The sequence below is a fragment of the Paramisgurnus dabryanus genome, chromosome 7, assembly GCF_030506205.2.
Source record: "Paramisgurnus dabryanus chromosome 7, PD_genome_1.1, whole genome shotgun sequence".
NCBI classification, from domain to species: Eukaryota; Metazoa; Chordata; class Actinopteri; order Cypriniformes; family Cobitidae; genus Paramisgurnus; species Paramisgurnus dabryanus.
Window position 1 is genome coordinate 8,730,896 of NC_133343.1, and position 17,444 is coordinate 8,748,339.

At 36.7% G+C, this 17,444-nt stretch overlaps 1 protein-coding gene across 4 annotated transcripts in view; it reads right to left on the bottom strand.

The window, feature by feature from the left end:
• Positions 1-15,434, bottom strand: part of tanc1a (tetratricopeptide repeat, ankyrin repeat and coiled-coil containing 1a) — a 91,573-nt gene extending 76,139 nt beyond the window's left edge. For all 4 annotated transcript variants that reach the window (XM_065240189.2, XM_065240187.2, XM_065240188.2 and 1 more), the window contains exons 1-2: positions 15,319-15,434; positions 9,510-9,608 (exon numbers count right to left, since the gene is read on the bottom strand). In XM_065240189.2, coding sequence (XP_065096261.1) covers positions 9,510-9,573 — 64 coding nt within the window. In that variant the 5' untranslated portion in view covers positions 9,574-9,608; positions 15,319-15,434. The remainder of the gene's footprint in view (positions 1-9,509; positions 9,609-15,318) is intronic.
• Positions 15,435-17,444: the final 2,010 nt, after the last annotated feature.

Sequence of the window (17,444 nt, forward strand, 5' to 3'; positions counted from 1 at the left end):
CTATATTTAGTCAAATGGGGAGAGACTGAACTAGAGGAAAAATCACTGGTGCTGCTGTAAATGGATTCGTACAGTAGTGCGTAAATCAGGTATGCCAACGTTTTCATGACATTAACATAGCAGTAAAGGACAAAGCCTGAGAATGAATAAAGTGATGAATGCTTAAATCTGTGGATACATTTAAAACGCCACAAAACAGAGGAAGAATTCAAGGATGGTGTGGTACTGTAGATGAAAAGGCTGTTAAGCCAAAAAAGAAAAAGTGCCCGTGATGATGCTTTTTTGATTGCTTTTTCTCACCTTAACCTTGGATCTTACGAAAAAGCTCTCGATCAGATAGTAAGGCAAATGACAAGGACAGGTAAATGCACATTACCAACCTGATTTTCAAATTAACATGAATTAGCTAGCTCATAAAATATGTATGAATTGTGTTTAAATTACTTTATTGGTGTCGGAGCCAATGATATAGTGGACACTGGACAGTGCTCCGACATATGGAGTTCGAATCCCGGCTCGAGGTCCTTTGCCGATCACATACCCACCCTGTACTTTGCTGTCATCTCTTTATTACTTACAATTACTTACTGTATATCAATAAAGGCAAAACTGCAAAAAAAACATTAAAAAATACTGTATTGGTGAATATTTTCAATTCATACGTTCATTTTAATATCATAAAATTAAAAATGTAAATACGAAAAAAGTTATAAAAGTGATCTGTGCAGCAGTGTCAATTTCGTTGGCAAATACTTTTCGACATAGTTTTCGTTAACGACGTGTTTTCGCTGTTGAAAACGAGACAAATACTAAATAAAAACTAATCCATGATGAAGACAACCATGATGAAAATCTATAGACATTTTCTTCAACGAATAAAGATGAGACGAAAGTGTCAGGGAGTGAGGAATAAAATCTCTGTGTGGTCGGGAGGTTAGACACACACACATACAACTGAGGGACTTACGGCGCTACGCATGCCGATCGTATGAAATCAAAGTACTGCGAGAGCGAATCAAAAGCATCAACAGAAATTTGTTCTCGCGGGACTTTGATGTTAAATTCTGAATGGGTTGCGCAGAACCACCATTGCAAAAAATATAACACAGACCAAAAAGGTAACATAGTGATCTACTGTAGGTGGGACATCAGCTTGCTGTATATGTCATAAACTGTACAAAAAAGTTAAAGGAAAACACCACCGTTTTTCAAAATGTCATGTTCTTGCCTCAACTTAGACAAATTAATACATACCTATCTTTATTATTCAATGTGTGCACTTTATCTTTGTAGAGCGCGTTGTGAAGGTGTTAGCATTTAGCCTAGCCCCATTCATTCCTTAGGATCCAAACAGGGATGAATTTAGAAGTCACCAAACACTTCCAAGATTTCCCTATTTAAAGGCTGTTACATGTGTAGTTACACAAGTAAGTATAGTGGCACTTTTTTAAGCGGATAGAAAACTGTATTGTATGGCAGAAGAGAACTTAGTTTGCAGCACTTTGACCTCAGGCGCCGTAATATTGATGGAAGTTTGAGCGAGAGGGGTAGTAGTCAGGAGTGATGATGTTATTGAGCCAGTTAAAATAGTACAGGTTTGAAACAACATACTGTACAGCTGATTTAATTTGTGAGTAAACAATAAATTTAATACTGTTGAATTACATACCAAGACCCTGCTGAGTAAGGAAAAACTGGACACCAGAACAGCTGAGATAACATTTCTGAAACCTACACACATACAACTGACCTCAGCACAGCAGTCAAAAAACATAAACCTTACCCTGACACACACAATGCATGGGGATCAACTTTCTGTAAGTCACTCGATGCTGAGAGATTTATACCTGAAGACAGTAAAAACACACTCATACACGTTTTAAACTCAACATCTCAGCCCAATTATGCCGTATATCACTCTGCATTGTAACCCAGCATCAAAAAGGCCCAAGTTTTCAAAGCTAAATCCTCCCTGATCCCACCTTTACAAGGCCTCAGTTCAAAGGCAGAGAAATTCCTTGATTTGACACTGCAAATGCAAAGGGTCAATCCATGAAAGCAAAAATCCCCACTCAAGTCTGTTTCTTGAGGAATTTAAGACCTCAAGTCCCACAAAAAGAGAAAAATAAGGAGAGAAAGACAAACAGACAGACAGAATGTATAACAGCGTGCTTTGGATAAACTGATCTGAAATGGTTTAGGTCCTATCACAGGGTAATTTGGAGATCTTAGGTTGGAGATGTTAGATGGTTTAAAATCTTTGACTCTTTGGGTTGTTTACATAACAAAGATTTAGTGAAAACATTTATTCTTTGCGTTAATGAAAAACTGCACATACACACGACAACACTGTCAAAAATATTTGGGTTTACACAGATCCGTGAATACGACAAAATACGCTGTATTACATATTCCAGGCGGTTAGATGGCAACCTAGTAAAGAAACACTACAAGCCTGTGCATGTATGCATTTGTCTTAAAGAGCAATACAAACAAACAATCAATCAAGATGTCGCAAACATCGAACATATTTGTTTTAGTCAAACAATAAGGAAGGTTGACTAGTCGTGTATGAAAATACAGATACATGCGAGTACCCCGATTTTTTGTTTGGCAATACTGTATTGATTTTTCATGGCAGTTGTTTTGTTTGGAGTTTACATCCTGACCACTATTTAGCATTTTCTTGTCTCATAACATAAACAGTGACAGGAAGCAGCACAATTTTTTGTTAAGGTTTGCATATGGTGGAGTGGTCTGAATGCCCACTTTCTAGGGCTGAGCAAAAAAATAGATTTTTCAATTAATCGTTTTCGATTAAAAATCGATTCTCAAAGAGCAGAATCGATTTTTTTTTTCATTTCCGCAAACATTGAATGGAGGTATGGAAGCATTTTAGATTTCGCAAGCAAGATGTGTTGTGGCTTTTAATTTCTTTTGATGAATTACCCACTTGTAAACTGCTGTTCACTGTTCTTTTTTATTAATATAGTATTTGTATTAAATCTATTTTCATTGAGTTGAATCGAGAATCAAATATAAAAACCTACCTAAGAACCGGAATCGAAATTTAATCGAGAACCGAAATCGAATCGATTTGATAGCTTGTGAATCGAAATTGAATCGATCTGGAACATCTGAATTGATACCCAGCCCTACCACTTTCCTAAAATTATATCCTATTATATTCCTAAAATAGGAAATAGTCCAATATATAGCCTCACTTCATAGTAGCGCACCACGCATCGAGACGTATTCTTTTTTTTGTATATATTCACCAAAAAAACACAAAATTTCAGCTTGAGTAGCTTTCTCTTAGCCTGTCACTGTCCGTTCTCTCTCTCTCTCTCTCTCTCTCTCTCTCTCTCTCTCTCTCTCTCTCTCTCTCTCTCTCTCTCTCTCTCTCTCTCTCTCTCTCTCTCTCTCTCTCTGTGTGAGAGACAGACAGAAATAACAGAGGCAATCGTGATCGGCTAAAGTGCTAATGATATAATTTTTTTGGAGACAAACACACATGTAAACACTTGGGCTGTCAACTTTAGTCCTTTGGTCGACTAATTGGTCGATGCCGTCTTTGTCGACTGACATTTTCATTGGTCGACCAGTTGCATAATTTATTTATTTTTACCAATAAATACATTTTCATTGATCTGGAACATCTGAATCGATACCCAGCCCTACCACTTTCCTAAAATTATATCCTATTATATTCCTAAAATTGGAAATAGTCCAATATATAGCCTCGCTTCATAGTAGCGCACCACGCATCGAGAGATGTACCGCAATACTCTATTCGTAGCGCACTATTCTTGCCGATACACAGCCCTACAGCTACAAGTGACCTTGGACTATAAGCTCCAAAACTTTGTAAACTTTGTTTGAGAAGCATTAATACCTCAGTATCTTGAGCAGCACAAACACATTGTTTATTTGATTATAATCACTCATGCCAGTAGGCTAAATAAAAACATGCTCATGACTAGGCCTGTCACGGTAGCAACTTAGAGATAGGTCGGTTAATTGCCCCAGAAATAATGGCGATAGTCGATAGTATTGTCTTTTTAAGACCATGTATGTCACTGATTAGATAGGACAATAAAATAGAATAATAATGCAACAATATCCTTTCTAAGAACACAAGTTTGATTTTTAAGAATATTAAGATAAAAAAACATGAAATATTAATGAAATTGGAATAAAGAAATAAAAGAATATTCTAAATATTTAAAACATAAATAAATATTTTAAAATATGCATTTCAATTTTAAACAGCTAATAGATTGTCAGCTCCCAGCTTCACAGGGTTAATTGCTTTAGACGACTGTTTACTCTGATCGCATCTGTGAGTGCGCCATTACGCGCAGTCATGTTTATAATAGCTACACCTCAGATCTAAACACTAGATGTCATGGTTATGTTTTAGATTACTATTTATTTGTATAACTATTTTCATTGCCTCAGTTTTTGAACAGAGTAGATATGCTGGCTTGTTTACGTTAATTTCCTCTCCTCACGTCAGAGATGCGGGTTGTAACTCAGCTTGAAATTCAATTCCAGTCGGACGTATTCTTTTTTTTTTTGTATATATATATATATATATATATATATATATATATATATATATATATATTCACCAAAAAAAACACAAAATTTCAGCTTGAGTAGCTTTCTCTTAGCCTGTCACTGTCCGTTCTCTCTCTCTCTCTCTCTCTCTCTCCCTATCTCTCTCTCTCTCTCTCTCTCTCTCTCTCTCTCTCTGTGTATGCACGCACATGTGGACCCTGATCTAACAGAGACAGACAGAAATAACAGAGGCAATCGTGATCGGCTAAAGTGCTAATGATATAATTTTTTTGCAGACAAACACACATGTAAACACTAGGGCTGTCAACTTTAGTCGTTTGGTCGACTAATTGGTCGATGCCGTCTTTGTCGACTGACATTTTCATTGGTCGACCAGTTGCATAATTTATTTATTTTCACCAATAAATACATTTTCATTGATTTTCTCCTTGATATTTATTTCTTTAAAAGCAGTTACATATTACTGTATTCTAAATATAATTAGCCTATGTTTTATCCCCAACTTTAAATGCTTTAATTTAGGCTATTTTGTAACAGCGCCACAGTTTAGCGCACCACATAGAACACTCTGGAACCACACCTGTGGCTGGCTGCTTTGCTGCTTCAGGCTTAGTAAGGAATATAGGTAGTTTTATTCATTCAGTTCAAACGCTACATGTTTTGGCTTTAGTCAGCAAAATGTCCAAGAAATCTAAATCTTTTGTCTGGCTGCATTCTACAATAAAAGGTAATGGAGTTTGAGTTCGCCTGCTCACAAGGTTTGCGAAAAGTAAACGCTACAGTCTATTTTTTACACTATACAGTAATAAGATAATTAAAATGAGAGTCTCTCCTGATTGTGTTCCAAATTATTAACATTAACGTTTTTAGGCTATAAGTAAATTGCAGATTAGGTTTTGTTTTTGTAAATCCTTAGACATTATTTTTACCACTTAACACCTAAATTGTATCTTAATTTTAATAAATGTTTCATCAACCAACTGCATGTATTTAATAAATAAAAAACAAATATAGCAGACATAATATAATAACCGTGCATGGAGGCGCCGGCACGGCGCGTTCACTTGAATTGCATTGTTAACTAGAACGCACCTCATCACAAATTAATAAAACTCACCATATGCCTATATGCCTCATACATTAGCATTAAATATCTTTGCTGCATTCGTTCTAGAAGATGACAAGGGCTGGCACACAGTGAGTTAGACCCGCCTTGGCTGGTGCGTCTTTTACTCATTTATCCATTAGTTTATCGTCTTGCAGTCTATTCGGCAACATTCCACATACGACGGGCTTATATTTGGAAATATATTACATCTACATTTCAGTAGTAACAAATATGGTGATGGTGATCATCTTCTTTCTTTATGTTAGCACTACCTCAATCTAAAGCGGAGTTTCTTTGGAGCTTTCATTTTCTTAAATGAGCAGCGGCAATGTTTTAAATGAGCTTATAACGCTAGAAAAACGCCTTTATTTTCAACAAAATCACCTTGTACACTCAAAAAAATGATTCAAGCCCTTCTTAGAAATGACACATTAAAATTGTGTTCAATTATTTTAAAATACCTCATTAAGAGCAATAAGTATATATTTAATTAGTTTAACACAAAATGAATATGTATTATAATTTATTGATTTCTTTTTAATTGCGTTAACACAATTAGTTTGAGTTTGGGTTCTGGAAAAATAATTTCCCAGCATGCTTTGCATGCAACTGCTTTTGGAGAGTAATGTTTTTAATTAAGTGTTATTTTATGCATTTTTAGGTAAAGAGAAAGACTTAATAGTGTTTAATGTTGGTTTATCTTATTGATTTAGAAGTGTTTGTGTTATATTTTTTTCAAATTGTTTGGTTACCATCGTGCAGAAGAGTGGCGCTTGTGATTAGGTTGTGGATGTGACATATTTCTCTTAATGAGCACATGTGTTAATGCCTGTTTGGAGATCAGTCTCTTCTCACATGCTCATCCAAAGTATCATATGTTGTTATTATTATTAGCATGCTAACATGTGCTTATGCTAATTGGTATGACATAAAAACATTTTATATAAAATAACAGAACTGAGTTATTCAGACTACACTACATTGAGTTATTCAAACTACACTAAATTTAGTTATTCACACTAATTTAAATTGAGTTAAGGCAACTAATTAAGTATTGATATTTACTCTAAATTGAGTTGGACTAACTCAATATATTTTTATTGTGCAAAGCAGTTTTTTATGAGTTAGGGGTACACATTCACATTGGATGGAAATCCTGTCCACAATTTTACTCAGTTAATCCAATGAATCATTTTTTTGTGTGTACCCAAACCATTTCGAAACTGAGGAGCCATTTGTCCTCTGATTCATATCCTCCGAATAATGTAACAAAATGAAAATAAACCTATAGGTTGTCCTACTATACAGCCTATTATTATTAGGATTGTTTTTAGGCTATTTTGTGTGTGTGTGTGTGTTTGTTTTAAAACGCCTAGATCGGCTAGACAAAAGTCAACCCATAACTTCAAAGTAAAGAAGAATATACAGCCTGTATAAAGGAGAGCTTTTAGGAGTTTTCATTATTTGGCAGTTTTAGCAGTTATATTTTTTGTAGCGTGCGGGTGTGGTCAGGTGCGCGATTGTGACTGTCACTATAGACCTAGGACAGATCTCCTCACTTTGCAGTTAAAAAAATCACTTAATTTTCAAAGAATTGTATTATAATTATAGTTTTATGTATTATTATTGATGTTTTTTCGTTGTTGTTTTATAAATTCTCTATGACAATTGTTTAATAAATGTTCAATCAAAATGCAAAACATTGCTTCTTTTTTTATTTTTAGTCGACTAATCAAGATAAGCCACTCAAAAAACTACCAACGTCATGTCATGTTCACCTTTCGCTCGATAGGTCAATATAGTCATTATCGTGACAGGCCTACTCATGACATTACCAAATTTGTCACAGATTCGCATTTACATAGTTTACACAGAGATGATTAGGTATTGTTATCAAAAACTTGCACTTTGAAATGAGAGAAAAAAAATTATCTTTGCGATAGCTCAGGCTATCGGCCGATAGCGAGTACTGATCCGATACCTGGGTGTGTTATCTGTATATACAGTTGTATAATATATACTACTTAAAAGCCCAGAAACAATTTGGTTAAATATATGGCATAGAACAAAAGCACAAAAAAGTGAAATAGTGGCCACTAAAAGGCCATCGCCAACGTCGTGTAAACAAACTGCCAAACCGCATAAAAACTTCCCAGTTTACGGTTGACATCGTCGTGTAAACTGTCCTTTTTTAGTAAGAACAAAATAGCTCTCTTCCTTCACAGAAAGGCAATCCCTTAATTCAAAAAGCAATGAAGAGTAATCATTTTTGTAACCACACGCACTTTGTACACACCGTACGTTCGCAACAAACTACACTCCAGGCTTTAGTCTACAGCTGCTTGCTAGCTGTGTTAAGCTTCATTACATTTCTAAATAACAACATGCTGGTTTTATTAACCCTAGCAAACTCAGGAAAATAAAAACTGAAATAATAATCAGCAGTTTTGGCAGTAGAACAGTTTCTCATGATCTCATTCCTTGGGTATCTGATCTTCTTCATTACAATCAGCACAGAAAAGATCATATGATCCATGAGCACTGTAGATTGTGAGAGTGTCAACTCTGTGATCTGGATAACTCTCTTCATCCCCTGGAGCTAACATAAGGGGTCTTAAATACTTAATGCGCAATATGTCTCTTCAGAGAACACACGAGTGTCGTCTCTAACCGACCGAGACTTCGTCGGGTGTCAGTATCGGAACCAGAGGGAGTTCACCAGTGTTAGTAGAGCAGATTTGCATCAGTAAATGAACAAAGTGACAGTCAACCCCTATCAAGAGAGGAAGTTTACAAGGGAAATAATTTACTTGTAGCCTCCTTCCTCAGACTTCGATTAGCAGATGAAAAGTTTTCTCGCATGTGGGTCAGGTAGTGTTTGTTTGGCTGTTCTCAACTTGTCTTGACATACTTAAGTGAGTGAGCAGAGATGAATGAGGTTAATTGGAACACGGCTCTATTGAGAGGGACCGCAGGGAGGGAGGTATCGGGCCAGCGATGGTGTTGAATTCAACAAGACGCTCGAGTACATAACAAGAATGTCCTTAGAACTGGGTATCATGGTAACATGACATCATTAATGACACTTTTTGTCGCAAATGTAAAGCAACCATATGACTGACAGGTGTGGGAACATTTTAAGAGCAGTGAGAACATTTATGACTTCAGATTACGTGTGTTACGCATTTGCTAAATGCGTTTTGATTCAAAGGAACTTACAATGCACTTAATCGATACAACTGCACATCTATACAGAATGCATGTTCCCTGGGGATCGAACCTAATGCAATGCTTTACTAACTGAGCTACAGGAACACTAGAGACAGTTTTTAACTACCGTATTTTCCGGACTATAAGTCGCACTTTTTTTAATAGTTTGGCTGGTCCTGCGACTTATAGTCAGGTGTGACTTATATGTCAAAATTCATACTGACTAACATGAACCAAAGGAAAACATTACCATCTACAGCCAAGAGAGGGCGCTATATGTTGCTCCTGTAGCCTACCCCTGAAAAAAACTGTTAACTGAAACATTAACTTAAAGACAGCGGTGAAGGACTTAACAAACAAAATGCCCCCCAAAAGAATAATACGTTTCTAAATAAATGCGACTTATAGTCCAGTGCGACTTATGTTTTTTCCTCTTCATGCCGCATTTTTTGACTGATGCGACTTATACTCAGGAGCGACTTATAGTCCGGAAAATACGGTAAAACAAATATGAATCCAGCCAATAGCAAAGAAATTAACAGTTCAATAAATTTAACAACAGCTTATTAAATGTTTAATCATTCCTTTGGGTTAAAAAGCAGCTTACCTGCATCCCTTCTGCTGATTCTCCCTCCTCCCTCTCTACCTTTCTTCATCACTGGCTTAAACATGGTACGATTACTACCTTTACCGCAGTCCTTTATTCCTGCGGAGACAAAGTTATCAAAAAAGACACATTTAGACCATAATGTAGAAAGAAGGTTGGTCAATAAACAAAATCCTTTTTAAACTGGATGAGTCACTTTCACCTTAAGAAAACAGTGTAAAACAAAACTCCCTATTCATTTAATGTTTGCGTGTTGCCACCTCATGATAAAAGGAATTGGTTGACAAAATTCCCAGCATTCCACATTTAATTAACGCTCTGCTGCCTAGTTTTGGGTATATAAACAACAAAACAAAGCAACAACATGCAGTACCCACACACTATAAAGAGTTGCACGCCCTTCACACAATCCATTTAATATAAAACTGAAAAAGACAAAACTGAAAAGCCAGTTGCTACAAAATCCTCAAAATAAGTAAGAGCAAAACTACTGTGCCACCGGCCTTAATAACTCCACGTAACATTCCATGTGTCCTAACAGCAGCTGTCCCCACTAATGTGTCTCTCATACAATGAGAGGAAATACCAGCCCGTCTACAAAACCTCCACTTGATTCGAAAATAGAGCCGTCGGCTTATCTGTGTGTCCAGACCCACAGGCTGGTTTCGGTGAGCGGCAGGTCAGGGTTTTGGTAACGGAGCAGTGCAGTACCGTCAAAGAATCCATAGATGTTTAGCTGTCATATTATTAACAAGTAGCCTATATATTTCACCATCACCTTGTTTACATCTAGTATTAAGGCCACATTAAGAATTTGCTGAACATAGGCGAGCTCAAAAGGTTTTATGTTCGATTACTTGAACTGCCTTGTGCAACATTTTCACAGATGGATAAGCAAAACAAATTTTACATACAGTCTTTGCACGTTGTATAAAAGCAGGTTCGGTTGGCATTATCCAACATGAACGTAAATGTAAATGACCCTGGGTTAACAATTTCTTAATGTAAATGCCAATTTGGGTGATGGATATAGAAAAATAAGTAAAGAAAATAAGGCAGTATTTTCTATGGAAAAATGCCTCAGGATTTATTAGAAATTGTGTTTGACTGTTGGTTTGGGTTTAAAACAACTATCATCAGCTCTTTTATGCAGTACAAAGATTTTTACAGATTCCTCTTCTTAGCCACAGAATTGCCGGACACAACCAAAAAAATATAAAAGGAGAACAAATGTGAGTTCAAGTAAAACAAGAGGAGTATAAAACCAACACAATTTTCGTAACTACTTGCAATTCATAGCGATTTGCCACGGTGGCCAACTTGTATGAATTCGTACAATCTTACAATATTTTGTACATTTAAGAACTATCTGCTTTAACCACAGTAATGTTATGGGTGAGGCTTCATTTTTGTTTTTAAAAAATCTTACATTTTGTGTGATTCATATCATACTAATTCATACAATTCAATTGCCACCCTTATAACTGACCTCATCAAATAGTTTTCTTGTGTGATCACTGATTTTTTTTTACATCTTGCACTTACACCAATTTGATACCATATTTTGAGACAAACCCAGGGGCTGATTACTTAGTTAAAGGTGCAGTGTGTAAATTTTAGCAGTATAGTGGTGAGGTTGCGAATTGCAACCAACGGCTCAGTCCACTGTTCACCCCTCAGTTTTGAAACGCATAGAGAAGCTACAGTAGCTGCCACCGGGAAAAAATGTCATCGACAGAGACAAATAATGTGAAAAGAGTTTGTCCATTAAGGGCTTCTGTAGAAACATGGTGGCACAAAATGGTGACTTCCATGTAAGGGGACCCTCGTGTATGTAGATAAAACGTCTCATTCTAAGGTAATAAAAATATAACGGTTCATTATAAAAAGGTCTTTATACGTCCCTGTTAATATAGTGTATATTATTTTGCATTTGTGTCAAGAGATCCTTTAAAAATTACACATTGCACCTTTAAATGGTAAATGGGTGCAAAACTGGTTTGCTGGGTTGAATAATTAGGGACCACATCCTGAAATCCAGAGATGCGGGTTTTGCCTACATGACATCATGAAACACACATCATCTAACATCTCATTTTCTCATCAAACAACAGCCATCATTTCCTCCTCTCCCATACAATGAGGCACATGTGCACCCCAGGAACAGGAAGTGGGGTCACATATGCATGGGCAAACTTGAGTTCACAAGACCTGGCCTGTCAGGCCACATGCACACAATTACAGATTTTTCTGCACAGACACAGAGATTAGATAATATAATTGACTCCTTCATGACAAAGAAAGAGAAACGAGAAAAAACAAAGTATTTATTTCTTTAATATGCCCTAAGTCAGGGGTTTTAAAATTATATAATGCAAGGACCCCAAATATTTGTGAGGGACCCCCTACATAAAATATATATCTATTTATATATTTATTAAGTAAAATAATTGGCTACCCTGCTGGATGAACACTATAAACCTTTTTCAATTCAATTAAATTTGTACTGCATCAACTTCAACAAAAAAATCTTCTCACAGCAGCTTTACAAGGATATGCAAACTCCAGTGAGTGAGATGAAGAAGATTGTAATGAGGAAACACTAGAAAGATGGCAAACATTTAATTAAACAAATTCGAAATTTTCTGGGACTCCTAGAACTTCCTGAAGGCCCCTTGGGGGGGTCACCGGACCCCAGTTGAAAAGCCATGCCCTAAGGTACACTACGCAGTGAATTTTGCCCTGGAGCATCCAGAGGTGGAGCATCATGCTCAAGGGTATGTTGTTAGGGGTAACTCATGACCTACTCCTCAAAAATGACCCTAACTAGTCACACAACCCTACTCTATGCGTGTTCATATGCCTATGTGTTGGGGACAGTGCTACAAAAATCCTCCATTTATGTACTAATAATAACAGATGATACCACTAATGGTTGTTCTTTCATTAAAATCAATGATTTTGCTTTAAGAAACTTAAAAAAACCAAACTGACCCATCTCTACATGACTGAAAATCAAATTACAGGCTGCAGGCTCACTGTGGAGCATTTGGCAAAGTTGAAACCAAGCGATTGGAAAGCTCTGGTTTGACCACCACTGGCCCTCCTCTTTGAATAACATTTTAAGTTGTACTTTCTAGTAATAGCATGTTTCTGTGGCCCAACACTGCAGCTAAAATGTGAGTTTAATTGAACCTACGCTGAGATTTATCAGATGGTGTAGGGTGAAAAATAGAGAATGACAAGCAAAAGGCTGTTGACTGCGGTAGATGTGGAGGGATAAAAGCAAAAACGACTAAAACAAGAACCGCACAGAAAGAAAAGAACCGCAGTACATTTGTTTCAAAATGCTGCATGAGTTAGGCACTACTGTATACAATATCATAAAGCAACTGAATGGGAACTTTTCATTCAAATGAAACTGCAAATGAGGCGCTCGTTCACCGACTAAAAAATGAGGACAGCTTTTGCTAAATAGGTTTTATGGCTGAAACCTAAGGGAGAATGGCCTTGTTTCCTTTTATGGACAATCTGGCCTAAATCTCCTCACTATTTTACCAATTGAATAAGACATACGACACATGGGTTGTGTGTGTGGGGGCTTACGAACATGCGGCCCATATCAAAAGCAACCAAGCGTTTCAGGCCTAAGAAGAGCAGATTTTTAGGCAGAAGAAGCAGCTTACTGGTTGTGCGTGCAGGCAAGCAAAGGCATCTGAAATGTTCATCGGATGCATCACATTCATAAAGGGGGTGATCTCATAGCTCAGGTACTGTTTCATCCTGAGGAATTGTGGGAAAGGTGCAAGTTAAACTATCCGTGAAAAACCCTAACATCTGTTCATTCCACTCCTCCAATGTGTTTTAAATTAACTAAACAGAAAACATGACATCATAGTGTGAATCAATGATGTCACTTTGTGTTCAAGCGAACTGAACGCTGCAAGGATGAGATAGCCTATTTGAAAACCCACTTCAATACAGCCACAAACCAAGGCTAAATATTGCCATACTGTGTGTTGATCAAAAAAAGAAGTCTGTTCAGATGGCAATGAATGCAACAATCCATACATCATTTCACTAACCTATAGATAGACACCCTGTGGACATTAATCAGCCCACTCCTTCACTCCAGCTCTTTTCAGGTCAAACATTAGCTCATTCTCTCCTACTGTGTTAAACCCAGTCAATTAAACCATTAGACTGCCATAAAAACACTGGAGAGACTCGAGGAGCGCTGGGACTTTGCAAGCCTGTACTTTCATTAATGAGTAAACACATGAAATGCAGTCCTGCTCTAAAGGTGTTGACAGGAGATGGAAAGCCCATGCTTATGTTGTCCAAACAGGCACTTACACAAAGGTTGTGCATCACTTACTGGATCTTAATTATTATTCTGTTTTTTAGGATTTTCCTGTGTGTGCTGTGCTGCGCACATACAAGCAACCATCCCTTGGTGTTTTATTATGACTTTGTCAAAGACTTCTTAGTGATTGTACCAGATTGTACTAGATAAAAATGTGGGTAAACAGCACATTTCTGTATTTACAGGTAAAGTAATTTTAATAAATGTATAAAATTTACCAAAATTACTTTATGAAAAAGGCTATTACTGTATGTGATCCTGTCTATAAAACCCAGGCTAAAGTCTCATGATCTAATTACTGTATGAGATTAAGAGCATCAAAGTCTGATTTCACATTGATTTCAATTTTTGACATAGCCTAAATATATCAAGTTTATATTTTCACAAAATGTTCTTTACATTACATAGGACGATTTTATGTTCAAAACATTAAGCTTAAATCACAAAAAAATGACTTTAGCTGGGTTATCTCAGACACAAAACCTGGAAGGCATGTAATCCATGGATCTTGCTTTTGCCAAATACAATGTAGTTCGACAAGGTTCAGTGATAACCCTTTGGCAGCAAGCATTAAAAATGAAATCCAAGTCTGCCATCTGATTATTTTCTAGCTGGGGGCAGCAATAAGAGACACCAACTGAACCACCGAAAACATTACCCAACTGCTTCAAGAGGCTTTAGGGTAAAGTGTGGAAAAAAGGTGAGAAAGCAAGATTTTAATGACAAGCGGGCACAGAGACAAGACCACACTTTTGGTTCTGCTGACTTTTACAAATTCAGAAAAAAACACATTCTGTTACTTTGTACATTTTAGCAACATGTGCGCTTGTGTATGCACACCTGTTCTGTGTCAGCTGGCTTGTGACCCTGGAAAGTCTCGGCTCCATTCAAAATTTAGCTAAAATGAGCATGTGTAAAGAAAAAAAAGGCATTCTAATCTACGGCTTTCAAATGTTGGCTTAAAAGTTACTGATTTTTAACAGTTGATGCATGTCTGCCTCATTTCCATCCAGCCTAATGTATGAACTAAATACAGTCCATACACATATACTGTACACATGTGGCTGTATTTATATGGAGATCACGTCACGAGGGTCATCCAAGAATTTAATGCTTTGCTGACTAGAAATGTAAAGACCAGCAGATAAATATCAAATAGTATATGCCTTAACTGTTTTGACCATAAAACTAAACAATTCATTGGTTTCATGATAAAGAGTAAGTTAACACAACAAACCTGGTACATATTTATACTGTTGTAAAGCTTAAAACAACGTCTATCTAGCAAAGAAAGATTTGGGAAACAACTTTGACACAAACGCAACTGGTTATTAAACGCAGCTTAGCGACTGTATTCCACACGAGACCAACACGTTAAGAAGTTCGTTATTAATTTGCGCATACAATAAAACACAGACTAATACAATCTGTTAAAAAACCTACCTGTTTGGAGATGTATACCTCACAAACCCCGAGTTACTCCCGCGTTCTTGGTCCAAATATAACTTTTTAACTCGAGTGAGTAAGCGCAGTCTATCGACTCCTCCCCTCTGTCGCGCGCGTCCCACGAGCTCAGTCACCTCCCAGAACTGTCACCTCCCAGAGTACGCGCACCTTCAAGTTCTTTTGATGGTGTGACCGGATTATAGATGACAAAATTATGATTAGACAGACAGACGGACAGACAAACAAACAAACAAACAGATGACAGATACAAAGGTTTTATCTAAAGTATTAAATAATATTATAAAAAATATTTTTAAATATTACATCGTGTGTCTAGTTAAGGACAACACATCTAGTGTTGTTTGTGTTATTTTGACACATCTTGACACGAAATGACACATAATGTGTTAAAATAACACATAATGCGTTAAATACGATAACACAAAACAGTGTGTTAAAATTAACACATCTTAAAGTGCATGAAAAAAGTTAAATGTTCTCTCATTTGTAAATCGCTTTGTATAAAATTAAAGGGATAGTTCACCCAAAAATTAAAATTATGTCATAATTTTCTCACTCTCATGTTGTTACAAACCTGTATTCATTTCTTTGTTCTGATGAACACAAAGAAAGATATTTTTAGGAATGTTTGTAACCAAACCAATCATGAGCCCCATTCACTTCTATAGTAGGAAGAAAGAATACTATGGAAGTGAATGGGGCTCATGAACGGTTTAGCATTCCTCAAAATAACTTCCCTTATGTTCATCATAACAAAGACATTTATACAGGTTTGTTACAACATGTGAGTAAATGATGAAATATTTGTAATTTTTGCGTGAACGATCCTTTAAACGTATGCCACAGTAAATGAATACATGTCAATTTTAGTTAGGTTTATAAAAAAATCAAAAATGTAATAACAAAAATGTCTTTGGATTAGGCCTACTTTTGTTCAATGATGAAGAAAAACAGCCAAGGGCCTAGGAATACTTTTAAAAAAATGGTGTAGCACCATACTTTAAAATGAATAATGTGTTAAGGCTAGATGTAATTTCTTTGTGGCACACCGAGTGGCGTCTGAACATAACAAGTAGAAAGCACAACTTACACTTTTATATGAATGTGCCTGCTTTCCATTATAAAGAGCTATTCCCTAGTCCAGTAGCTCTCAATCCAGGTCCTATACCACAGTTCTGCATACCTTGTGTATGTTAACACAGCTGATTCAAATCATCTCAGCAGTAGAGATCTGTCAGAAAGAGAGACATACAAATAATGTGCAGAGCAGTGGTACTCCAGGACCAGGATTGAGAGGGAATGCCCTAATCCCTCAGAAGAGTTTACCCCTAAAGTGAGATCTACAAAACTGCAAGTCCACATGAAGTGTGCCATTTGGAATGCCAAGTGTGCCATTTTAGCCACTGTGTCCACAAAGGGGGGGTGCTTGTGAACAAACTTCTGAGGACTAAAAGACGAATGGGACACCCTACAGAATTATCAAGCACACTCAGTTTAAGGTCATAAGACTGCAAATCCAAATGAGACAGGGCCTTGACCCATAAAACAATATGTGAGTGCAGTGTGAATATATTCTGGACATACTACCTCTGCCATCGGCTCCTCATCTCCCATGGCCTCATGGGATATAGAAATGTGCCCATTTAATGCATACTGAAAGGTCTTGGCAGAAGCAGTAGACATTTACATTTATGTATTGGGCAGACGTTTTATCCAAAGCGACTATGTGTGTTGCCTGGGTTTAAACCAATGACCTTTTGTCATGCATATGCTAAAATACTCACTGTAGGTTTTGGACATGCTATTTATTTTGCATACTTATTTTTGCAAAAAAATAAGTACGGAATAGGCCAGTGGTTCTCAAACTGGGAGCCCCAATTTTATGAGTTTTTATAAAATACATGAATTTATCATACTTTCTGTGTAATTAAACCTCAGAAAAATATAAGGCTACTAACCAATAGCAATAAATGTTTTTATTTAATATGTTTTGTTTGATTCAAATGTTAAGTTTTGGAATATTTTATGTCATAAATTTTATTTGGGGGGGCCATGAGGGAATGCACCGTAAAAAGTGCAGAAAATGTTTGAAAACCACTGGA